General features: G+C 37.0%; 1 protein-coding gene across 1 annotated transcript in view; it reads right to left on the bottom strand.

Annotated features, from left to right (window-relative positions):
• LOC126998910 (kinectin-like) overlaps positions 1 to 26769 on the bottom strand; it is a 31213-nt gene extending 4444 nt beyond the window's left edge. Inside the window, exons 1-11 of the mRNA XM_050861150.1 lie at positions 26380 to 26769; positions 21286 to 21396; positions 20837 to 20926; positions 19411 to 19536; positions 16310 to 16483; positions 15300 to 15416; positions 9467 to 9610; positions 7720 to 7836; positions 4033 to 4077; positions 3047 to 3163; positions 2340 to 2382 (exon numbers count right to left, since the gene is read on the bottom strand). Coding sequence (XP_050717107.1) covers positions 2356 to 2382; positions 3047 to 3163; positions 4033 to 4077; positions 7720 to 7836; positions 9467 to 9610; positions 15300 to 15416; positions 16310 to 16483; positions 19411 to 19536; positions 20837 to 20926; positions 21286 to 21396; positions 26380 to 26607 — 1296 coding nt within the window. The 5' untranslated portion in view covers positions 26608 to 26769 and the 3' untranslated portion in view covers positions 2340 to 2355. The remainder of the gene's footprint in view (positions 1 to 2339; positions 2383 to 3046; positions 3164 to 4032; positions 4078 to 7719; positions 7837 to 9466; positions 9611 to 15299; positions 15417 to 16309; positions 16484 to 19410; positions 19537 to 20836; positions 20927 to 21285; positions 21397 to 26379) is intronic.
• Between the last annotated feature and the right edge of the window lie 299 nt (positions 26770 to 27068).

Raw genomic sequence — 27068 nt, 5'->3', positions numbered from 1 at the left:
GAAAAATAGTATGTGGTCAAAATATGACAAGTTAATGTTTACAAAATATTATGTTCAGCTATTGTGGACCCTATAATCACCTCAACAAGACTAAGAATTTTTCAAGCATCATTTGATATGAATACATATCTACAGGAAGTTTTTTTCCATCCCTATGCCTGCCAAAATATATTCTGACAATGCATAGTCACGACAGACTGCAACATTAACACCACTTCCACAAACACTTCCTCTTTCAAAACTGGATGGATGAAAATCAAAACTTTTACAACAAGAAAAATAATAGACATTGCTCTGTTCCCCATAGTCCAGTGCACCATCACAAAATATAACAATTCATCTCAGAGGTAAGGGCTTGCTCCCTTTATTACAGACTTTGCAGGATGCCACTTACCATGTCTGTAACAAAAATTCTTCATGTATGGTCCAAACAATTAGCTCTTAGTCACAGTACTTCTCCATGCAGGTGAACTATCTTCAGTAGACATCTGGGTTGTTGGATGGCCCTGATTTATGCCTAGGACAGGGTAAACCACCTTTTGTGCATTCCGAGGCTTCAGCACAGTCCTAGATGAAGGGATCATTTCTAAGCAAATCTATGCAGTTTTTGGGTGCATCTTAACAGTTTCTATGCAATATTTCAGTTCTTTGCAGGTTTCTTCTTGGAAATTTTAAATACAGGCCAAAGAGGGAAGTCAAATATGACCTCGTAAGTATAGAGTAATACAATTGTCAGCGCTGGCAATATTAAAGGTAAAGGAAAAGTTGGGTGCATACACTATAGCTGTGGGTGGCTGTAGTGCTCATCTCTGTACCTTTGACCCTTTGAGTGTGTAAGAACTCATTACCCCAAGACATGGGCTAATGTGACATCCGGGATTGTCACAGCTTACTTTTCTCAGGTTTCCCAAGGTACCTATTCATCGACCAACCCAAAAGGGAGGATGAACAGCTGGATGAGCTGCACACTAAACCCAGAGCCACAGATTTGTAACCAGGCACACTGACCACTGCTCCAGAGGTGCTACGCATGCAATATTGCTTTGCCAGTAAAAATGAGCCTCAGTCTTGTCCATCATCATCTTCAGCCATTACCTGCCGACTGCAAGAAAATGTCCTTTCCCAAAGTTCTTCACTGCCCCCTGTCTGATGTCTTGTCCAGACAAAGGACTATAAATATGTCTGACACCAAAAATGGTGTCTAAGCTCACTAGGGCCTCCAACAAACAAAAGTTACCGATCTTCAGAGAAGACAATTTAAATTTTCAATGCCGAGTCCAGCACCATTTCCTAATTGTTGGGGTTGAGGTGACTCTCAGGAAGGATAAAATTATTTTTTAGAAGTATAAAGTATTTCACAATAAAATAATAACCTGTTTATAACCTGAAATAAGGCCAACCAGGGAATACCTATAACGTTTTAAAACTATAACATAAAACATGTCAAAGCATCACATCTACAAATGTATTAAAACAGTGGTATTATTTTTTTCAATACAGGAAACTTATAATATAACTACAAAAGATGACAGAAGTTTAAGGCAGAAGCAATAAAGGGATAAAAAATGTTGTAATGTTGCAATGCCAAGGACACACTAAAAAATCTACTTCTAGGCCCTTATTCTATTGTACATCCTCCAAACTGTGAGGCACAGCATTTGCAAAAAAAACTATTATCAAAACACAGATATTTGAATTAATTATTTCTATATTCTTGTATGATTTACAAATCTCTTGATTAGATACTTCAGTTGCTGATTGGGAACTGAGGCAATACCGAAAATATATATGTATTATTGGAGTTTTAGCTCAAATTTTCAATCCTGAAGAAAGAATCTTATGCCCCAATAGGAACAATAAGATGTGGCTAAATACCAAACTCCAATGGACATTGTTTATGTGAAATACTTTGGTATAGAATTGGGCTCTTCAATAGTGGTGGAAATAATGATTGATATTTTAAGTTGTTTAAACAATACTGACAAACTAACATTTACATATGTTTACATTTATATATATTTACAAAAAAAAAAAAAAAAAAAAAAAAAAAAAAATACAGCTTTATAGCCTTTCATGATATTAGCAAATGTCCATACGAGTTTCTTCTTGTAGCTTGCGGCTAACAATGCTAAGCATAAATAGCTGTTGTTATGCCTTGGAGAAAGCTGTACAAATAGAAACCAAGCATAAGCATCTTGCTGACCAAGTCATAATACATATGAATAATAAAGAATTTTGTGCACAAGTACAATGGCGTGCATGTGTCAGCCTGGCCACCCAATAGGAAAGCCAGCAACCAAGGTTACAACACCAATGCAACTTAAGAACAATGGAAATACCTTAAAGGTCAGTGCTTTAGCCCATTAGTTTCCCCAATAAACCCTGAAATATAAAACTTGGGTTAAAGTCTGTAAGAGGCAAATAAGAGTGAATAGAAACAGACAATGGTGACACAAAAAGCCATATGAAATCACACATCGGGTCATGCAACACTCAAGGTAAGAAATTGATTAGATCAATAACAGATTGCCTACAGTTAAGAATAATACTACACTTAATTAGTGATATGAAGATTATAGTAATAAGGATACAGAACCAAAAATAATCATCTTTCTATTTGTCAAACTTTCCTTGTAAGTAGCAGCTTCAATCAGTGATACTTTGCCTAAAACAAAATCAAAAGGCAACAGACTGGACTGACTGACAATGATGCAGCTTCCTTGCTTTATAAGACAAATTGCTTTGAGGCATACATGTTTCTTTTAAAGCAATAAAAATTTCAGTGGCAGAAAAAAAATCACATACTGTTAAACTGTGCAACATACAAGGTAATTTAATACTGGGATTAACTCACTTTAAATCTGAATGTTTCCTTCAATGAGTAATATCTTTTGATTCTGAATTCTTTCCCTTTGGTTGAATCTGTTACAATCTGTATCCTTTCTCTTATAATCATAAACAACAGGAAATAGTTCCCTTGTTTGTTTTTTTGTTTGTTTTTTATACAGTCTAGTTCAATAACCAATTTACCTTGAAAGTTGCTTACCTTCCTTTTCTTTTTAGGTTTTTTAGTAGGAGCCTCTGATTGAGAGGAGTTAGGATCAGTAACTGAGGCAGAAGAAGCAGACACCAGACTGGCAGTGTCGTCCTGTAGGGAGTCGTCCTGGGAGCAGCAGTCAGCAAGGCAAAGGGAAGAGGGAAGGGGGGAAAAAAGCATGCTCTGTTATGACACTTTCACTCACCAGCAACTACACTCCCAGTGGCATAAAAAATCTTCACCTACACCATAGCCACTACATCATTTCCACATCCCATCTCCCACCAGTTCATGGATATGGTAACACTAACAAAGAACACTTCTTACTGAGAGAACTTAGAATATATCCATTCCCTGGTGGCATGGAAGTGGTTATCAGGCAGTTGCTGGTGACACAAAACAGGTTAGTAGAAGGTTAGCCAACTGTGTAGCACCAATAACCATGCATGTTATGAATTGTGTGCAAGAAGCGCTCAGCCACATGAAGCTACACAAAATTGCTGCTTAGAAGACCAACTACAATATTCAAGAAAACGATAACCCAACTGTGATATAGCCACCACAAGAGACATAGCTAGCATATACAAGCTTCTGCAACATTCTAATTAGCCCTGGAAACTCGGATCAGGTTAAAGACGTAAGTCACAAATGACGTTGCAAATTTTGTGGAACTTTTAACATTTTTTCCACCAGTCACAATGAAGAATTTTGTTTACATTTTTTTTTTAAACAAATTAGTTATTATAGATCTTGGCACCTGTTTTTCAATCAACATCACATGTGTAATTACCCTCGCCAAACTTGCACAGCATATATACAGCTGTATCTACTGTTGTCAAGAAGTCTAGAATATATATTTTTTTATATAAAAATTCTGGACTATTTTGAAAACAGAAAATACAGCTGCTTTAATCCTTTAGGCAGAATTACTGGTAAATATATAGCAGAAACAGGTGCAAAAAATTGAGCAGAGGCAACAAAAACTAACAACCCACCTCTTGACACTGTTCTTCACTCGCTGGTCCATTTGTGCTTGATGTCTGTGAAAGAAAGAAAAAGGATGTCATGTTTCCTCAAGCTAACCTACCAATTCAAAATGGATAAAATTTCCAAACTTTCAATGTACATAATTTTCTAAACTGTAATACTAGTGACCAATCCATGTACAGATTTTGATATGATAACTAAGAATGGAATGTGAAAATGTATGCGTGACAAGTATGTTATCATGTCCATTTGCGATAATTATCATAGTGTTACTCCATTCCCAATAGTGACAATATTAAATGGGGTTGAGGTAGGGCATCAAACACTGCTGCCTGAAAATTATCTAAATTACAAAACCTGAGAATCATATCCCAGTTTAAAAAAAAAAAAAAAAAAAAAAAATAAGGATTTGCATTAATTCTTTTTCTTTGGGAATTAATGGGCAGATCACATAGGGATAACCTCTGGTTATTTTTTTTTCAATAATAAAAATTAAAACTGTATTTTTACCACTTTTGCATTTGCATTGTTTCTAGGCATCCAGATTCACACTTGCTCATTATCAAATGTTAATTTAAGACAGTTTGAGAAAAAAAAACAGTAAAAATATAGAGGAAAGAAGCCTTTAGCTTCTGGAGGAAAATAAATGAGAAAAAAAGCCCACAACTCATTGCTCCTACAAAAATATGTACAGATGCCAAAAAAAGTGATCAGTTCTGGTTACATGCCTTAAATTGTAATGAGAATAATTTTTTTGAATAAATATGAAGTGAAGGCATGTGGTTAACAAATACAGAGAAAGTAATACATGTATATGACATTACTAAGAGATGGCATGTGAAGCAACACTGCAATTATGAAAACCTGAAAACAGTTAGATAAGTAAGAAGGACAACTGCTGACTTCACTAGACTTTGGGGATTTAGATCAGTTCCTTATCCTGAGTGTCATATAACTAGCTCAGATTATCAGTTTTGTGCAAACCTCAGCTTTACTATACTATGATCCCTCACAAACCACTGAAAACAGAAATGCTACACAGATATATAACACATATTTCTACTACCCTAAGCTGGAGCCAAAAGCATACTATGCAGCATTTTATCATTAACACAATACATATATATATATATATATATATATATATATATATATATATATATATATATATATATATATATATATATATATATATATATATATATATATATATATACACACACACACACACACACACACACACACACACATACATAACACACATACCTGAGCAGTCCTTGAAACAAACATGAACCCTTTTGTGAAACAAACTTCTAATGTTTACAGACAAAAGGTAACATCCACTCACCTTTAGGGTTCCTGAACTTTCCATGCTTATTATTCACAAGCAAAATATTTTGAAGGAATTGACAGAAGTCGCAGTTAAAGAGCTATTTGTTCATTATAAAAGCCATGCTATAATATTTCTTAAGTTCTGCACATGATAAAAATTCAGGTAGAGGATCAAAAATTTTCTATTAGAAATAATGGGAGGACATAAACAACCATGTGCATGCAAACTGGTAAGAACAGCAGAAAAATGATCACAACAATAACCTGCCTTTCTGAGTGGTTCCACAGATAATGTATGAAAAAATACACTTGGCCCTCAACCCCAATTTAATGAATTTCAGATTTAACGGACCACAAAATCTCAACGGACAAATACCCAGCTACGGACATTCTGTCCATTGCTGGGTAGATTTGTCCGGTGTGACACCGGCTTTAGAAAAGTCAAAACCCTAAAATAATAACAATATCGCAGAAAGTGATATTTTTCATCAAAACTGCTTGCATCACCTCCCTTAAGAAGTTCGAGGAGGGTGAAGCCCCCCTCCTATTAGGTAGGTCAGGTTAAGTTAGGTTTGGATTTATTTGGCTCGTGGTTTGGGGTGGTGGAAATACGAAGCGCGGGACGGGACATGGTGGCGGCATGAGTGGTCCAATTCGTGGGCCTGTGCTGCAAGAAATACCTACTTGCAAAAACAAGTCACGCTGCTGTCCACCACGCATGCATTCGGAGGGAAAACACAGCAGGAGAAACATTAATTTACCTAGTTTTGTTCAATTAGTGTGGCCACTTCCGAGTGTGAGCAGTGAGTGAAATGAATAGACAGTATGCATGTTGAACCTCTCTCCGAGTTGTTTTGCGGCTGCGGCGGTGGGCGGCAGGTGGTGCAACAGCCATTGAAAAGTGTCATTTAATGATTTGTGACAAACAATTATCACATTATTTTATAACACACTGAAAAAATATGTTTCATCTGCCCATGTGAGACTAGCACACTTGTAGAATTTTACCCATACGCATAAAGAATATTTTTTTAACAGTAATTTTATTATACAGAAGCCCCCCGCCATTCACAGCCTCACTGTTCACGGATTTGCTTATACACGGGTTGGGCATTTGCAACACCCCCCGCCGAACGCGGTTGAAAACTCGCATATACACAGTCTGTAGCACCCAGCTCGAACGAGTACTCGTCAGGTCGGGACTGGGAACCCACCACGCTACCGCCACATTCCGCCCAAAAAACGCCCAATCCTTGTGGCAACACCATTTATTGCAGAATTTTCATTTTATATCGCTAGAAAACTTCCCTCTGAAACTGACTTTTCTGAGCCATCTCCTTACTTTTCCACTGGTAACATGCCTCCATATGCCAAAACAAACTAATTTCTTATATAAACATGTTACATATTGAATATTCCTCATAAAAATTAAAAAAATAGTCTGGCAGATAATATCAAGCATTATCAAGTGAAATTTGGGTATCCCATACAGCGATAAAATACATCCCAACATCTATGAATTACAGGAGCTTCAGTGAACATGACACTGCTAAAAATTGATTCACTGAAAAAGTCCTCAAAATAAATTTAGTGCAATAATTTCAAGAAATGAACACAAAATAATGATGACCACAAAATCTGCAGAAAAATCTACAGGGCGACTCATTTTTTTATAAGTAAACAGTCAAGATCACACTTTCAACAAAATGCTATGAGTTTCATTTCCGGCATTAAAATACCAATATATGACATTTTTTTATGCTTCAGCAAGTATACAAGACAAAATACTGTGCTTCAGAAACTTGTATCCAACTATCTCATTTAGATTTAAGGTGCATGCAAAAGCAATGGGAAAAGATGCCCCTGAAAGTAGAAAAAAATACCAAGACAAACCTTTCAACTGATGGAGTGAACCTTGAATTTGTCAACATGCAAGCAATGCTTGCTCTGAGGGATGAGAATTTACAGAAGTAAAAAATATCCCAATCAGTCAATTTACCATGCAATTAACAAAAGAATCAACCCAAATGAGAGGAAATACTTGAGAAGAAATGGCACTTTAGTGTGACTCTTAATGAAAATGTGTGTAGAAACAGGGAGCAACTTCAAAACAATCTAGGCTTAGCTGCATTTCTTATAATAACAAGTTTAACAAAAGGTTTGAGCCAACAACACAAAGGAACCTGACTTCAAGACCATCTGTGCAATAGAAGGTACCACCATGCTACATATACACCCTTCTATTCACAACTGCTGTATGCCATAGTACCAGCAGACTCGTCTAAATAGAATCAAGCCAAAAAAGAGAACCCATCAAGGTCAAAGATAACATGTAAACTGAAACAGCAGCTGACGGACACCACCTGCTGTTCCAGCGGGTTGTTGTTGTTGTTGGTTGTGGTTGTGGTGTTCTTGCTGTTGCGTCCCACCCAACCAACCATGTAGCCCATTTTACTCACACGGCTAGCGGCCAGGGCTGCCTGCAACACCACACACCCACTCGTGTTAGTGCAGAGCCTACCACAAGACACTTCCCTAATACAATCACTAGTAAGCACCCTGAAACCACTTGAAAGCTAGCAAAGTAAAGAAGAGAATAACAAGAATACCAGTCTCCAAAACTCACCAACTAAATACTAGACCCGTATAGAAACTGGAGTTAATTTACTGAAGCATTAGATACCACCAATTACCTTTCTAACTTCATAAAACTAATATATAAATACTCTTTCTCACAGAGGATACTCTGTGATGTGCAACACTATAGTGAAACCAAATCGTTGAGTCCGTTTGGGCGGAGGCTCCCGTGGGTCCATTTCTCCCCTCTGCTCTGCCACGCAGTCCCTACACCTATCTCTTCCTCTCATATGTAAGGTAAAGGTAATATATGATAGGAAAAAATAGGTGTTGGGACTGTGTGGCAGAGCAGAGGGGAGAAATGGATCCATGGGAGCCTCCGCCCAAACGGACTCGACAATTTGGTTGGACTATAGATAGCAAGTACAAAAGAACTAGATCTACAAGGTTCCCAAGTCCAAGGGAATCTTCTATTGCAAAAACTACTAACTATTGATGCCTAGCCCTCCTTTTGAATATAGCTCGCTGTTCCAATTCTAAATGACTCATTACACCAGCACCATGTCAGGCATTCATTCAGCGAACCATGCCTCTCTTGATAAACCAGACCCTGGGCAGGGAGGAAACCAAGTTCTAATACTGTGACCTCTTTTCTCATCAGATTCCCATTTTTGACCCTCGACCTTTTTTGTGCGAGATAAGAGCAAGAAGATATTTGCACTATACAAGTGATGGGTAATGGTATAGCCCTTCCCTTAATGCCAACAATAGTCAATAGCAGATACTTTGATTTCTTTTCAACTGACCTATATCATGTAGCACAGGACAAAGAATATGTAGTTATAAGAACTTCAATATTTAGATATGTGAGCAAAAGTAAGTGGGTAGTAGTAATTATATTTTGCAATCATAGTAACAGGATGCCCATTTCAGAATAAACTATTATTTCTGCAAACTGATTCCTTCATGTGAATTCTAATGGATAAAAACTTCCCTATCACACTGTGCAAATGAGCCAATGGTCACTTAGTACACCAAACTGATGAGACGAGCATGGATGATCATGCAGCCATCTAGCAATAACACAAGCAACAAAGTTTTCCAAATATCTGGATACTTGTAAGAATGTTACTGGTACTAGGATAAATTCACATGCACAAATGATATACAATAGGGAAAAGAAAGAGAAAAAAGGATAAGATATATTCCAAGCCAAACAGCAAGGGTTTAAATTATTTACAGGCCATGGTAAAAGCAGAAGCTCGGTGCTTATCAAGTCCACCATCATGCACTCAAGCAGTGCCTGAAAGTCGCCTTACCTTCATAGAATCTTGATCCAACTTCCATTTGTCTGATCTGGTTTCATTTATCTGTAATAACTACCTAACATACCTTGAGTAAGTTTAAAATAGCTTTATACATTTGATGTGATGTTTACAGAAAGGATCAGCAGCTTCATGCCCTATTCTTCCCCAAATTCTGAGGATGTAATTCAGACTGGAAAGAGGTGCTCATACATAAGGGTTTACCTACCTTGGCAGCAGTAAGTTCCTTCTGAAGTTGTTCGATGAGCTGCTCTTGCTGACGGCTGGCATCCTGTCCAACAGTGACCAGTGTTCGCAGCTTTTCGTTGTCTGCTTTCAGCTCCTGAACACTTCCTTCACTATCAACACCACCCTGCACATAATACTGAGGGTTGGTCTAGGAATATGTCAACTCACTTCCATTAATCATCTCATAACATGCCACTGTTACACTTCTGGTCCTCTTTAACCCCTTCAACACGAGGACGCGTATATGGCGTCCTTGCGTGCCCCATACCATATCCGAGTACGCGCATACTGCGTCCTGGCTTGCTTTAGCCAATATACGAGTTATTTTATCTCTATATTTATGCTTACATCTCAAAATTATCAATTAATTTATGTTTCTTTATGTACACCATTTAATTTTGCATGTTTTCATATATAATACATGATGATTATGTTGAGTTTATGGCTGAAAAATTGTTATATTCAATAGCAACATTTGAAATTTGGCGTGGGCGGCGATCCCGGATACGGCGCGGGGTGCTGTTTTGGCCCGGCTGAAGTGAGTTTCTTTATGTGCACCATTTAATTCTGCATGTTTTCATATATAATACATGATGATTATGTTGAGTTTATGGCTGAAAACTCATTATATTCAATAGTGACATTTGAAATTTGGCATGCGCAGCGATCTTGGATACAGCACGGGGCGCTGTTTTGGCCCGGCCGTGGTGAGTTTCTTTATGTGCACCATTTAATTCTGCATGTTTTCATATATAATACATGATGATTATGTTGAGTTTATGGCTGAAAACTTGTTATATTCAATAGCGACACTTGAAATTTGGCGCGCGCAGCAATCTCAGATGCAGCACGGGGCGCTGTTTTGGCCCGGCCATAGTGAAGGGGTTAATTATGCTAAGACTATCACTTTAACTAATACTGCATCTAAGAAACTTGCATCTTCAGGATACACACATTTGAGGTAATCTATAAACAAGGAACAATACATGGCATGAACTTATTTCAACCTTTAGTGGGTTGACATCTCCCAACAACCCAATTGGCTGTGCACACCAACCCACATAAAGCTCAATACAAAGCACAACAAATTTATAGCTTTTATGAATGTAAAATGTTATATAAGCTTTCAGCAACAATTTTACAATTCTGTACTTCACATTTTACCCTGAAATGTCAACAGGAATAAGAAAAAAAATCTTTATATGTTCTTTAACCCCTTAATGACAATGATGCCGCTGGTGTCATATAATTCTTTCAGGCATGGGCAACGAGCACGACGCCAGCACAGGAGAGTGAGAAGCTATCTGGAATTTGAAGGGCGTGCGTAACTATGTCTGTCGATGCTATCTGACTAACTGGCACCTCTTTTGTCTGTTACCACTGTAATACCGCCACTCCGAGCTAAAAATAGCCTACAGTTCCTGCCTACGCATCATGGTATTTGCAGAGCGATTATGTTCCCTCAGCTGATCTGTTTCGCCAGTCTTCCTTTAGTTTCTGCTCGTGTGCGTGCTGAGCATGGTCTTGACACCTCCACTTATATACGTGATGTTTTAGAATCTAGATGAACCAATATCTTGTTCACAGAAGTGTTCAGAGGAGTGGGAAGCAGAAGTTGGATTTTTAGGAAACATGGAATTCCAGCCAAACAGTCTCCAAATAATAATCTGATTTCACAGTTGAGTTATACGGATGATTTTCTACAACTTTTATTCAATGAGATTCATTGCAGAATGAAAAAAACTACAAATATTATTTTTCGAGTTTCACTGCAACTTTGGCTCTCTGTAGGCAGTAAATTTCCAGGTCAAAGATTATAAACTATATTTTTCAGACTCCATTGTGATGAAATGATCAACTTTTCTTCAATAAATTTTCCTGTACGTCGCACCAATAAAAAAGTTGGAATTTTTGGGGAATCATGGAATTCCGGCCAAACGGTCAGTCCAATTCACAATCTGATTTCACAGTTGAGTTATACAAATGATTTTCTACAACTTTTATTCAATGAGATTCACTCCAGAATGAAAAAACTACAAAAATTTACAAATTTTTTTTTTTAAGTTTCACCACAACTTTGGCTCTCTGTAGGCAGTAAATTTCTGGGTCAAAGATTATTAACTATATTTTTCATACTCCATGATAAAATGAGCAACTTTTCTTCAATAAATTTTCCTGTACGTTGCACCAATAAATGGAATTTGGGGGGGAATCATGGAACTCCAGCCAAACGGTCAGTCCAAATCATCTGATTTCACAGTTGAGTTATATAGATGATTTTCTACAACTTTTATTCAATGAGATTTATTCCAAAATGAAAAAAATACAAAAATTTACCAAAATTTTTTTTCGAGTTTCACCACAACTTTGGCTCTATGTAGGTAGTAAATTTCCAGGTCAAAGATTATAAACTACAGTCATCCCTCAAATAGTACGGGGGTTAGGGACCCAGGACCCTCGTACTATTCGAAAATCCGTATAAAATTAGTGCTCCCCCTAGAAACACTCCTGGGCTGCATTTGAGAGCAGGAATCGGGACTCTCGGAACGTTCCGAGTGGTCTCAAACGCGTGATGCGGCAGCACGAGTTGCCAACTAGGCACGTCCGCTGGCTCCCAGCTTTGAGAGGTGGAGCGCCCTCGTGCTGTGATGATGTCATCATCAAATATGGCGGCCAAAACAAACACATATAAGTGTTTCCATTGCATTTCACCTCTGTGCCACCATAACCACTGCAGCTTCCTTTTCACCTTCTGTTGTAAGGAGTTCGTCAGCCAGGACAGCTAGTAATGCATGTTAAACGTCACCCTGAAGATCTGCGTACTCCATTTTGTTGTGAGCGAGACGCCATTACCATGACAACGACGAGGCTTAGTAAAAGGACGGCTTTTATCTCCACTCTTGAAGCACTCTTGTAGCACTGGCAGTTACTGCGGCAAGAATTTATTTTACACTATGATAGATACAGCGAACGTAGTACTACTCTCATTCACGTGGTATGCTCTCCCGACCACAACGTAATTCATCCCAAAACGTAACGTCTCCTAAATCTGAATTCTTCTACAGGGTGAACACCTTTCCCGAACACTTTGGGGTGCTTTCAGCGGGTGTTTTGGTAGAATAGTGTTGCCAGTCACGCCATGGCTATTTGGTGCGACGAGCGGGATATTTAAAAATCCTAAAAAAATTCTTCAATGATAATCAGTATAAAACTGAAACCGTACTATTTGAGGGACGACTGTATTCTTTTCAGACTTCATCGTGATAAAATGAGCAACTTTTCTTAAATAAATTTTCCTGTATGTTGCACCAGTAAAAAGTTGGAATTTGGGGAGAATCTTGGAACTCCAGCCAAAAACAACAACCTAAAAAAAAAAACGGATTTCACAGCAGGATGCGGCAGAAAAATTTCTATAAAACATCTTTTATGACTTTTTCTCAGTTTCAAAGTGTATTTTCCGCTGACTTTTGCATTATGGGGGGATCTAACGAGAAAAACTTTAGCAGTTTAATGGGGCAAGACAAACTGCCACTATTAAAATTGAAAAGTTGCCTAATATGATTTGAAGCAACATGAATGTAAAATTTCCATACATGTAATCTTTTAGCTATGCAGTATTAAGCTATCAAAAAATACATGCAAGACATCTCAATAAGCAAATAACTTCTTACATGCACTTACTATTATAAACTTACATAACATACAAGCACACACACACACACACACACACACACACACACAAAAGCACACAGATACACACACAAGAATAAGTTTAATTAACAGCTAGCAAGCAATTACCGTAAGACTTTTACACGTTTGGCCTTGGCAAGTATTTTTCATAAATGCACAATTTAATACTGATACTTTAAACAATATACTGTAATAACTGTGCAATTATGCATTTCCATCTGTCATCAGTTTATTTCTTGCATTTGAGCAATTGTTCAAGTTATTTTATATACAAAATTTTAATAATTTTAAGTGTTATGCATAATATATATATATATATATATATATATATATATATATATATATATATATATATATATATATATATATATATATATATATATATATATATATATATATATATATATATATATATATATATATATATATATATATATATATATATATATATATATATGTACCAAGGGAAATTATAAGATGGGCATTGAGAAGGCAAAGAGTACCAGAAAGATTGGATGAATCGGTGATGGGACTATATGAAGGTACAAAATCGAGAATGAAAAGTGGTGGGAACATCAGATGAGTTCGAAATTGGAGTGGGGGTTCACCAGGGATCTGCCCTTAGCCCTCTCCTGTTAATAACAGTAATGGAGGAGGCAACAAAGGAAGCAAGAGGAGAGGCACAATGGGAGCTGCTGTATGCAGATGACTTCTTAGTAAATGCAGAGACAGCAGAAGAAGTGAAAGAAAAGTTTAATAAATGGAAGGAAGGAATGGAGGATAGAGGTTTGAAAATTAATATGGAAAAAACAAAGTACATGGTGACTGGAAAAGAAGCAAGAGAAAAGATTACATCAGGAAAATATCCATGTGGATGCTGTGGTAGGTAGTAGGTGTAAATTCTGTCTTGTGCACATGTTGCAGGCAGTGGTGCCACCTTAGATGCTCAGGCCTCAGAAATGTAAGAGTGCAGAATTTTACGTGCCCAGCTTCCCGAAGGAGACAGCAAGGACAAGAAACTGAGAGGGATGAACTAGAGGTGAATGGAGGAAAGCAGGATGAGGTATAGAACATTTCTGTTATTTGGGAGATGTTCTGGACTGTGAGGCAGGAGTGGAGAGTACAGTGAGAGCGAGAGTGGCAGCAACGTGGTTAAAGTGGAGGGAGGTGGCTATATATATATATATATATATATATATATATATATATATATATATATATATATATATATATATATATATATATATATATATATATATATATATATATATATATATGAACAGCCCATTGCAAGATTAAATAAGTCTTAGTTTTGAGATATTTGCCAACTAAGATTTTTTTTCTTTTCCCTTACTTTACACATTTACTTTACTTCTACGTTTCCTTAACTTTACACATTGAGATCAACATAAGGATTTTGATCATACATTGATCTTGATGCACTCCATGACACAGTAGTCACCAAGTGTATCTGTCACATAGTCCCCCTTGTTAAAAGGTATCATTTGTTCAAGAGGTGAGGGTATTATAGGACACCACCTCCCTCATGGTTACTAGGTATTCAACTTTTAGGAACCTTGTGCTTGTTGCTCTAGTGAAGTTTCTGATTCCTTTTACATAATTTGAATGTTGCTACCTGTTGTGTGTGTATCACCTGAATTTCTGAGCCCCCAAACTTTATGTCTTAGTAGAGTTGCCAGGAAGTCTAAATATGAAAATTAGTATTATATGGGAGCGTATTTCTGAGTTTTCAGCAAAACAATACCTTCATGATGCATAGGAGTGCTTCATATGGTGCCAAGCATTAAGTGGTAATAGAAGGGTTCAGCAGAAGAGCTATTTATTTTTATTTTTTAAACTTTGTAAAACTTAACCACAACATAGAGGAAAGGTCCAATAACCCAGGGCTTGTTTCCCTATATGTACTTCACTTTTCCGAAAAATCATCAATATTTTGTGACAGGCAATCACCTTAAACACTAGCTGAACCCAATGGAAAACTAAATGGCAGTTAACATTAAAAAAAAAAAAGTATTATAAGTTCTTTAGCAGAAAAGCATTGCATTACTTTCCATTTGGTGCCCAGCATTCCACTACAAACAAAACATTTGTGCATGACTTACTTGAGTAGCAGTCTTTGCAAGTTGCTCCTGTGCTTCCTGTAATTTTTCAAGAAGTGATACTTTTTCTTTCTCTTCTGCTTGCAGCTGTTCTTGTAAAGATTTCAGTTTCTCCTGTATCTGTGGATTGAGAAAGTCATATTATTAATACTGAAATGGTAACTTCATTATTTAGCATTACTTTAATAATATTTACTTTTCCTGGGGATTCATATGTTGCCTTTGTCAATTTAGCTGGAATTATCCCTTGGGTTTGTTCCCTCCACTAAGGACATGTATATATGGTGATGGCCAAAATGTAAACATTGCAGATGTAGTATATGGTGTCATAAATTCCCAAATCTTTTAATTGTGATGAAAGAGGCTTGTTCTAAATGCTAAACCATGCATATATTTGCACCTTCAAACACTGAACATCCAAGAACCTCTGAAGTGCATGCAGGCCAGTGGCAGTCCTTGAAAAGACTAAACTTATGTCCACTACTATAGTGAGATTGAAGGTTGGCTTGGCTTGGTTGGTTACACAATGACTCTGTACCATCAGCCTGAGCCTGTTGTTTCTTATGTGTATTTAGTGAGCACTACTATAGTGAGATTGAAGGTTGGCTTGGCTTGGTTGGTTACACAATGACTCTGTACCATCAGCCTGGGAAATTAGTTTTCTTTTAAAAAAATATTCTGGATTTTCACTTTATTTATTTTTTAACTGTGGCTGGTCAAAACCACAATTCTAAACCCATGGATATGGCGGGCAGACTGCAATTTGTTTTTTCATCCCCATATCTCAAGTCACAATGACATTGGGAGGAAAAAAAGTTCCTGTCACAAATTAAATATAAAAAATAACTAACTAGACATTGAAAATACATCAGAGTAACTACTATTGTGATACTGATCACAATAGTGAAATTCAAATCACCCAGGGTCACAAAAGTATTACAGGAAAAGTATGCAATATCAAGATGAAGGGAGGACATGAAAGAAAAAAAGTACAGTAATGGACATACACTTACATCCTCTGCCTGTTTGACTTTATCGATGGTATCTTCTAGCTGCTTAACCTGCAACTGGAGATTGGCTTTGTCTGCCACAAGTTGATGCAAATCTTTTTCTTTATCTGACAGGCGTTTTTTCCAAGCCACCTCTTCAGATTCAACAGAGGCCTGCAATGACTTTAGTAGACTTTCCTGAAAATAAATTTTTAAATATTACTGCACTTGGCACTAGCATGTGATTCCTAGTCATATACTACATGTAGATTTTTTTTTATATAGTAGCAGAGGCAATCAAGGAAAAAATATATAAAAAAAGCTTGCAAATTGGTTGACTGCTTGCCTTCTGTCTTCAATAGGAGCAACTGCCAAGGACTCAAGAAGGTGGAGTGGATAATATGAGGGCAATTTGACCTGAGGTATGACCAGGGATGGAGAATTCATATATGATATTCATATTCCAATGCATTCAATAACTGTATTTGGATGTATTCATATTCAACTCAAATTAGTTTCATTATAAATAAATGTATTCTCATTTGTATGTGAGTACTCAGGCAAAGTATTTGTATTCTTAGAATAATCTGACAAATAATCATAAATTTATTATCAGGAATAACCATTCATCTGAGTTTAAAGTGCTACCTTCAGCTAGAACACATTGAGAAGTATAACATTATGGCTCAGCTCACTCAATGTGTCCAGTACACATCAGTAATCAGCAAGGAGACTATGTTTGCTGTCCTCTATCACCCGATAGATACATTGTATCAGCATTGCCTTGAACTTGTGAGTCAGTTGAAATGGCAGAGCTAGGATTTGGAGTGTGAATTTGTAATCTTTGCTTCAAGCAGTAACTGCTAATGTTTAAATTACTAACAAACTCTGTCTATATTACTGAAAATGTAAGTACGCTTCTAAGGTGATGGACAAAATCACCGTGCAAAAAGTTGATTCTACCTGATCTGTGCATGAATAATTAACATGAATTTTCTCTCCAGGTTCTATAATTTTCAATAGTGTCAAAATCATCAGTGGTAAATGAACATTGTATAATTCCAAAAGACAAGAGTACTGCCACTGGAGGAAAATGTAAATATTGTGACCATTGCAACTTCAAAAACAACTAACTCCAACCTAGCTTGAAAGTATTTAAAAAAAAATCATGAATGCATTCATGAATACTTTCATTAAACATTTGTATTTGTACTTGAATTCTCAGTATTTCAATGTATTCGCATTTGCATTTGTATTCTGGGTATGAGTAATGAAACATTTACTGCTCTGGTGTTAATCAGGATGAACCATTGAGGTGAGATGAGTCTGAACTGAGCAATTGAAATATAACATGAATATGTTCCAAGACTGACTAATATGATTTATATAGAAGTGTAAATCATAATAGTAATAAGGGAAAGTGGACATGGAATGTGATACAAGTGTTCTTTCAGAGGCCAAGGGTATAGTGTGGGACACAAAATATGTAATAAGGACGTTTAGCTTTACTCCTAAATATCTGCACCAATTCAAGAATAAAACAACTAATTCTCATTTTTTTTGGTGCATATATATTCAAACAATATGAAGTAGAGTTGACATAAAATGGCCTAGAGGCAGTGATGGGTGCAAAGAATATTCTGAATTTCAAAACCAAATTTGGAAGCACCAGCATGAGCACAGGTAAAATTCTGTATTTCAACTACAGTAAACCCTCAGTACAACAGATTAATTGGGGGATCTTAGTCCATTAATGCTGAAAGTTCATTAGAAGTGGAAGAAATTTAAAAACACAAATAATAATACTGACGAACCTCATAAACGTAAGTATATAGTTTTTTATTGTATATGTGGTCTGTACATTGTCTATATAACCACACAGCACACTTAGTAACAGACTGTGAGGCAATGAGGCTGGCAGGTTGCCAGAGGGACCCTGTTGGGGGTCATATTGTTACGGGTATAATACAAGCATGGGACATGCACAACAAGTCCACAATTTTGAAGTGATGTCCATTCCCCCAAAATTGCTCGTAGTAAAGCATAAATTTGTCAATCTAAGCAAATTTCCCCGTTTAATTCCATTATAGACATTGAGAGGAGTTCCTGTACACTCCTTAAAAGTTCATCCGTTTCAAAATTCAAGACTCAAAATAATAAAAGAGAATACCTGAACAACTTGGAATCACATTATCATGTTAAATTTAGAAAGAAACATTAACTAATAAATTAATAACGCACAAACTTACATGATACCAGTGCTTCAAAATTTGGTGGTGTGGTTTTACCCCCACCATGGCCTGATCACGTGTTGGACACGTAATCGCCAGTAGGTACCCTCCTGACATGAGCAAGTGCTCTTTATCGTCGATCTCTGGGTACTGCCCGGACCTCACACACCACACACCCCATCCGCCTTGCTCAAGGGGGGATAGTAACCACTCCTAGTCAACGGAAAGAATCCAGCCTGAGCGGGTTCGAACCGCCACCCTGTCGGGCCGTGAAGCCTGGCAGCGCAGCACTCTAACCAGTTGTGTCATGGGAGTGGTTGTGTGTGTGTGTGTGTGTGTGTGTGTGTGTGTGTGTGTGTGTAAGAGGCACAATGTTAAAATTTACTGCACTAGTGTGTGGGTGGCTGACTGTCACAATGGAAACCAGAGGCATGGAGCACTGACATTCTCCCCAACTTTCGTATATATCGTAATGCGTTAGTCTAAACACTTTACCGACACTCACAAAAACTTGGCTATTTTCCATTTCATTGGCATCCTGGATTGATGCACAAGACCTTGTCTGTTCTTCATTGAATGGGAACCAAGAGGAGCAAAATATTTCATCAGGTGGGCTAAAAAGACTACTGTAACCATATGATGGGAGAACAGGTAAAAAGAGGAGGGCAAGATGGCTTGCAGACGCTACTGCAGTTACTGGGCGCGGTCAGTTCAAAAACTATTCTCAGTCGGCCCATGGATTTCTGACCCTCTGAACTTGTCTGTTATATCCAAACTCTGTTACAAGTGGGTTCATTGTACCAAGAGTTTACTGTATTTCAACATATGTATACAACTAAGTAATTACATGCATTCACACGAACACATACACAGACTAAATGCAAAAGAACTTACTGTATCTGCTAACACTGTCTGGTAGTGGGCTACTTTCTCATTAACTGAGGCAATCTCATTTTGTAATTCTTTCACTCTTTCACCATCACCTGCTGCTGCTTCAGAATCTTCTTGGAGATTAGCCACCTGGAAAAAAAAAAAAGAATAATGATTTATCTTACAAGTATACTCCAACTCTCACAGATCAATAACTTCATCTCTGTTTCCATGATGCAGTGGTTAGTGTGTGTTGCCCCGCGAGCATATTTTTCTATTTCCTCTATTTCCCAACACGTCCTTTGCGTGTATCGAAACACATGAGAAATTAATCAAGATCAGGGTATTCGCCGGGTGCCTGGGATTGAACCCGTGACCAGCGTGACGGGAGAGCCACTCCTTACCGAGTCGGCCAAAGAGGTACCCCACTCGCCAAGTGGGTTATTGGAGGCTCCCTTATCAGGCCTAGTCGCCGCACAACAAGTGTACCTAATCACAAATTTGCCAGCCTGGGTTCAAATCCTGGCCTGGGCAAATGGCATGCAGCCCTCCCAGCTGTTTATCCTTCCTTTCGGGATTATCGATAAACGGGTACCTGGGGATATCTGAGTAAGGTAAACTATAGTAACCCAGATGTTACACAGGCCCTATGTCCTGGGTTAATGGGATCTCATCCACCACTCTCAAGGGTACAGAGATGAACACTGCAGCCACAGGCAGCTAACAGCATGTGCTCAACTTTATCTTACTTTATTATTCCCTACCTAGTTCCCCTTTTCCCTTGTCTAAGCATTCAAGTTAACCCCTTCAACACGAGGACGTGTATACTGCGTCCTTGCGTGCCCTGTACCATATCCGAGGACGCACATACTGCGTCCTGGCTCGCTTTAGCCAATATACGAGTTATTTTATCTCTATATTTATGCTTACATCTCAAAATTATCAATTAATTTAAGTTTCTTTATATGTGCACCATTTAATTCTGCATGTTTTCATATATAATACATGATGATTATGTTGAGTTTATGGCTGAAAACTTGTTATATTCAATAGCGACATTTGAAATTTGGCGCGCGCGGCGATCCCAGATACGGCGCGGGGTGCTGTTTTAGCCCGGCCATAGTGAGTTTCTTTATGTGCACCATTTCATTCTGCACGTTTTCATATATAATACATGATGATTATGTTGAGTTTATGGCTGAAAACTTGTTATATTCAATAGCGACATTTGAAATTTGGCGTGCGCAGCGATCTCGGATACGGCGCGGGGCGCTGTTTTAGCCCGGCCGTAGTGAAGGGGTTAACTAATGTGGCAGTCTACATGCTGAGTACTCAATGCATAACACATCATGCCTTTAATTCATTTTTCATAACTGCTTAAAGAGTTCTCAATACTGGTGACTCCCAATATAATACAATTACAACATAACAAAAAATAAAATATATTTACCTGACTTTTCAATTCAGCATTTTCTTTGGACAGCTTTTCAACTTCAAGTTTAAGTGCAGGATCTTCCACCTTAACCTCTTTCTCAACATACTGGAATACATTAGATAATCATTATAGTTCACTGGAAAATCAGTCTACAATATGAAGGTATATTAAGCAGCATAATCCATTTATACTAACAAAAATCTGCTACTACTGTTACTACTTCTAACTACTGCTAATCACTTCTATTACTAATAATAACTATTACAACTACTATTGCTGCCACTATTACTATCACTTTTATTATTACTACTACTGCTGCTGCTCCTTCCACCACCACCTAACACTAATGCTATTACCACTACTACTACCATTACTACTACTACTACTACTACTACTACTACTACTTATATTTCTACTAGTATATGTACCACTGTCAATCAGATTAGCGTTATGAGAAGACTCACCTTCACAACTTCTACAACCTTCTCTACAACCTTAGGTTCAGGTGATTGGGCAGTTTGAGTAGCAACTTGCAATGCCTTTGTTTCAAATTCACTCAAGAATGCCCCTTGGTCCTGAAATGTGGTCAATGGCACACATGAATTACATACAATATAGAAAAGCAACTTATGAAGCTAATAAAATCATTCAAAGCAGTTTCCAATATCATTCTCTATAATATATACAAAATATCAATCAAAACTAAGATATGCCTTGATAAATCTATTTATTCATCCATATTTCTGATACCCTGTCCCCTCACTGGAATTTCACATAACAGAGTAGCCATGACAGAAGTCTCCAGTCTTCCCTGTTCCAGAACTCTCTCTCAGCATCCTTACCAAAATTCTGACATGTTCATTACTTTCTCCAGTCCCTCTTATATGGCTAATTTCCACTGAATATATTTGTGATTGCTGTACTACAATCCACATCCATATTTTTGATGCATATGACAGAGATGGGAGGATAATGTTACTTTCTAAACTTTTTTTTACCCTAACCCTCACATTTCCTTTCATACCTTTCTCCAGTACACCTATAACCTGTCTGCCATTCACTGGTCTCTCCTTTCTTGCTGACATACATAAATAGTACCATCTCTATTTTAATTCAATCACTTCCTCTATCTTCTCTTCGCCAAAGCAGATCTTACACTCTGTTGTGCTATCTGCCCTAACTCTGTATGGCTTTGAAAAATCAATGGTTTACACTCTTCAAGCCTCTTGCCATTTCAAATATCATTCTTGCCTACATTTACTACAACTTTTTCCAGAAAACAAAATCTCTTCATCTCAGTCTCGCCTTTCCTTTCCCTATCGTTCACTAAGGGATATGGACACACCAAACAAACCCATGCATACTTCACAAAATCAGTGCTCCTCATCATCCACACTATCCTCAATCCACACCACACATACCCATTCAATCCTCTCCATATGCTAAGAGAGACCAATGTTGCCTATCCTTCCTTCTCTCTTCCTTTCTCAATTCTTGCCAATACCACTGCTCCTAAGCCTTGCTACAACCCTTTATGATGTGCTCACAAATACCTAAAACATCTACCTTTCCTCTCTCAGTATTATATTTTCTCTTCCATTTTTCATTCATTTCATTTACACAGGCAACAGAGCTTCTTCCTAGAGGGACACAGAGTACCAGCAGATCCTTGAGAAATTACTTGCCCTACTATCCAAGACTATGCAATGATAAAACATGTTATAAAAACTAAAATAACATTGAATGTCATTAAAACAAAGCCCTGACAGTACCACTTGGGATAGCACAAAAAAAAAGAAACATCTAAGAAAATCATAAAACAGAAAAGTAAAAAAAATTATCATTGTCCTGATAGGTGGCAATATTAATAAAGAAAATATTATTCATACATACATTAGATGTTGATTACACAATAACAAATTGAGTATATGAATGCCTCAAAATATAGTTAATCTAAACTCAAAATAATCATCTTGAAAAATAAAAAATTATGGCACACTAAAACCTGCTTTCATTAATACTCATAATCTGCATCAACTTGAAATGTTAACTAATTAGTGTTAGTGATCATTATGCTCATCAACAAACACGATGGTAATGACTACCCTCAATTATTTCCATCATTTTGGTAAAGAGAAAAAGCCAAAAACTGAGCAGCAACATAACTGTACTACCAATGGAACTGTTTATGCTAGGAAGTTGTGCAATAAATGTAAAGGAATTTTGTGCAATAAGTGAATTACCCAAATTGAGCAATTATCCTTATTAATGTATGAATGTATGTATTTATATGCATTCATATAAGCATGTGTGTGTGTGTGTGTGTGTGTGTGTGTACACACACACACACACACACACATATACATATGACCATGCTTCAAATTTAACTTGACCATTTTCTAATTCTTCTTTGATAATGGTCATCCTACACTGACTCTTCAGGCATTATCATCATATCCACTAGTTAAAATGTACACATGGTGTTTCTGATTGGTTGTCCTTTAGGAAAAGTAACTGCAACAATAATTGTACTTGACTCAAATGATGTACAGTTACAACTCATAGAAGTGATAAAAGTCTGTTCTGACTAGTATTATGATTAGATGAGTTATAGAGCAATGTCAAACTCATGCACAATCAACTGGATATTATAACTGGTATTAACTCTGTCCATACTTCTTAAATTCATTCATGTATGATCCCCATCATTTACTTTGAAAAGTAATCATATTAACCCACGGTCGGGAATCAATATATAGTAGTCTCATTTAACAGCAGGTTAAAAATGTTCCTGACCAACCTACCCATTGCAGACTCTTGCTTCTCTCATTCTAAACAACACTTACAAAAGTCTTTCACCTTGTCTAAGCACATTTTTCAGCAGTATCAATGCCTGCCTTCATTACCAGCTTCCCAGCTATCGACCCAATTCACCACTCTCATACCCTCTGTCCATTCTGCATGATTATAGCATTCTCTCCTCTATTTACTATTCACACAATTTGTAATTCACACCTCTCCCTTCCCCACGAATATATAATTTTTGCTGTTCTCACCCATGACCTTTTCTACTCATGCCATAAAAGCAAGTCACTTTCATACAACAAAATAGTCACCAAGATTCCTTCATAGACCTCCCTGGATGCACCCACCTCAACTTTTTTTATACTGATCAGGGCTCTCACATCTCTAGCAACTTTCAATCCTGCAATTCTATTCTAATACAAACCACTACAAAACCTCTGACATGCCATGTAGGTCCACTTCCTATTTTACTAAAGAATTGGCATCACAGTATACAGTGGGGTTTTCTCCAATGTCATTGTTACAATAAAAAAAATGCACATCATTATATGAACTGAATGCCTTAGAGGGAAAATCTGAGAACAACTTATCTACCCATAAAGTTCCCTAATCAACTTGAAATAAGGTAAAAAATATAAAAAAAAGTGTTATAAATACTGAAGTATTACTAACCTCAGTTAGAAATCAGATGACAATTTACAGGACTACACTAATGTAACCCTACTCTGTCCTTGACTAGATCAGCTGTGTGGTTTGTTTACACGGGGGTGGCTATTTACCGAGCACTGCATGATCTTGATCTTAGTCTTACCATAATCATTTTATGGTGATGTTACTATCCATTAGGTTCAGGTGGGGGTTATCTTAGTTTAAAAATAGTTGTTAACTATTTTAGCATTGATTAACTACTACTTTTACGAATTTTTCTGATCTGGTAAGTAAACAACTAAATTCACAACTTGGATTTTTCACAACTTTTGATAATTTCATAACACAAATGTTATAAAATAGAGTAAATATTTCACAGTGGTATGATTTGTTTGGCCACCTGGAGAGTTGAAAAAGAAAGTGGCAGACGCTTCGTGACCGCAGCAAACACTTGTTTGAGAAGTGAAAAGTTTGGTGCCGTGTTGAGAATAGAAACATGCCAACTTGCATAGATGGTGAGTGAGAGCAGGGAGAGAGAAAGAGAAAGAGAGAGAGGGAAACACATGGGTAGTGAAGGAGGAAAAGAGAAAGCGGTAGGAAGAAGAGAGTTGCCTCAGGCATCAGTAGCCTATACAGATTTCATAATGTTCTACAATCCTCTATTTTTGTGCTGCTAGGTATCATACTACAAATTTGATGATCTACCATAATGAAGTAATCTGGGACTCCACTATAAGTAAAGCTGGGAGAACAAGTTATAGCTGTGCATGGCCTCAATGCTCATAAAATTCTCCTCCAACATTCTTATCTTTACCTCCCTCAACACTCACTCCATGCAGTTATTGAACAGCCATGATATTACACATCTTTGCCTAACTCCCTTCTGAACTTTAAACCAATCTTTAAGATCCATTTAATCTTCTATTGAGTAAAGCACTATTACAGAAGCACATCAATGCTTCCAACTATCTTGTATGTATTTTATCCTATTCCCATAAATGTGAAGCAAGTCAATAATGAATTTCATCACATTTGTACAAGGATGGCATCATTATTATACATTTTGGATACCAACAAACAGCCTTAATTCAAAGCCCTCAGTGACTTCTGACAGTCTGCTCTCAGAATACAGGTAGGTCACCGAGTATGACTACCCTTACTAAGTAATTTAGTCAGTTTTTATTATGAATTCACCATTATTATTGCCCACCTCCAAGGAGGGTGATAATTTTTTTGTTCTTGTCTGTTAAAAAATATGCAATGCACATTCTGGCCTATAATGACAGCTGGTAGATATAATTGTGAATAGGCTGTTTGTTTTACCAAACTTTCATCTTTGGTGCCAATATATCCAATGAATGGAACAGAAGTGATGAGATTTGGTGTGCTATTGCTACCACCATTACAACAACAACAACAATATATATATATATATATATATATATATATATATATATATATATATATATATATATATATATATATATATATATATATATATATTATATAGATACCTTGGACAGAAACCCCAGGTACTAAAGAAATGTAAATAATTTACACCACAACTATTCTCAACTATGTTTAAACAGGATCTGAAGGCTTTTCAGATGTACACCCCTTCCAACTTTTTAATTTGCCATTCTGTTGTACACATTTCGACCTTGTTTATTGTGTTTCTCCTTAAGCAATTTATCTATAGAGCCCTGAGAAGCTTTACACCACAATTAGCCCTTTTAATGTGAATCCTTAATGCTTTTACATGCTATGTTGGCACCTCATGACTCTTCACTAACAAATGGAATGTATCTATTACCTATCTACAATTCACAACTCAATGAACCATGTTCATATTTAGTAATCAGATTCTGTATTAAAATAAATGGCAAAAGTCAACATACTGCAATAATTCTTTCTCTCTCAAACACACACACTTAACTATTCATATATCTACATGTATTTGGTCAAAAGTAACACTAATATGTTGCTCTTAACTAGAATGTTAGAAATCCAGATATTGAGTTTTGAGCCCAGAAAACAATGAAATCCTTTAAATTGCACTTTGACACATGCAAACACAACCAAAGAAAACCAATGGAGGACCCTACTGTTTGTGCTGAGGAATGATGTCCACAACCATCTTTTCCAGCAGCATTCCTAGGAAGTCCAACTGAAGCATTTTCAGATTTATGGTTACCAGTAGGTCCAGTTTCTTCAGTTTTTACAGTATTTATCTTGTCTCCTACAGATGAATGCTGAGACTGATTCTCAGATGCTGCTGCACTGCTGGATTTTGTCCCAGTTGACTTCTTACCACGATTTTTCTTTTTAGCCATTTTATTGATTTAATTACTATTTGTACCTTTTTATTTGTACAATCCTTTGTATTGCAATATTCAATCAAGTTGATGAAATTTTATAATCACATGCAATAAAATCAAAGGATTTGTTGAAATGAAAGGAGCAACACAGCTTGCACCCTGCTCCAGCCACGGTCCAAGCCTTACTGAGGCCGACGCAGTGCTGTTTCCCCCTCTGCCTCCAGGATCAATACACTGATCAATAGAGACTCAGGCCACCACAGCACCCCAGCTCTTCCCAAACCCAGCCAACTTGAGAGTGGAGGTCTATCTTATCTTTATACTCAATATTTATTGACATATAGAAAGAGAAAAGAGGGAAAAGGAAGACGGTTTTCATGTCTCCACTTCTTTGTTTCAATGGATAAATATGATATTAAGTATAGATCTAATAGACAAATTATGAAGCCTGTGAAATGCATCTTACTTTTCTCTGG

This window comes from Eriocheir sinensis, chromosome 15 (genome assembly GCF_024679095.1).
Source record: "Eriocheir sinensis breed Jianghai 21 chromosome 15, ASM2467909v1, whole genome shotgun sequence".
Lineage (NCBI taxonomy): Eukaryota > Metazoa > Arthropoda > Malacostraca > Decapoda > Varunidae > Eriocheir > Eriocheir sinensis.
Note: the sequence above shows the minus strand (reverse complement) of the source record. Positions and strands in the feature narration are given on the sequence as shown.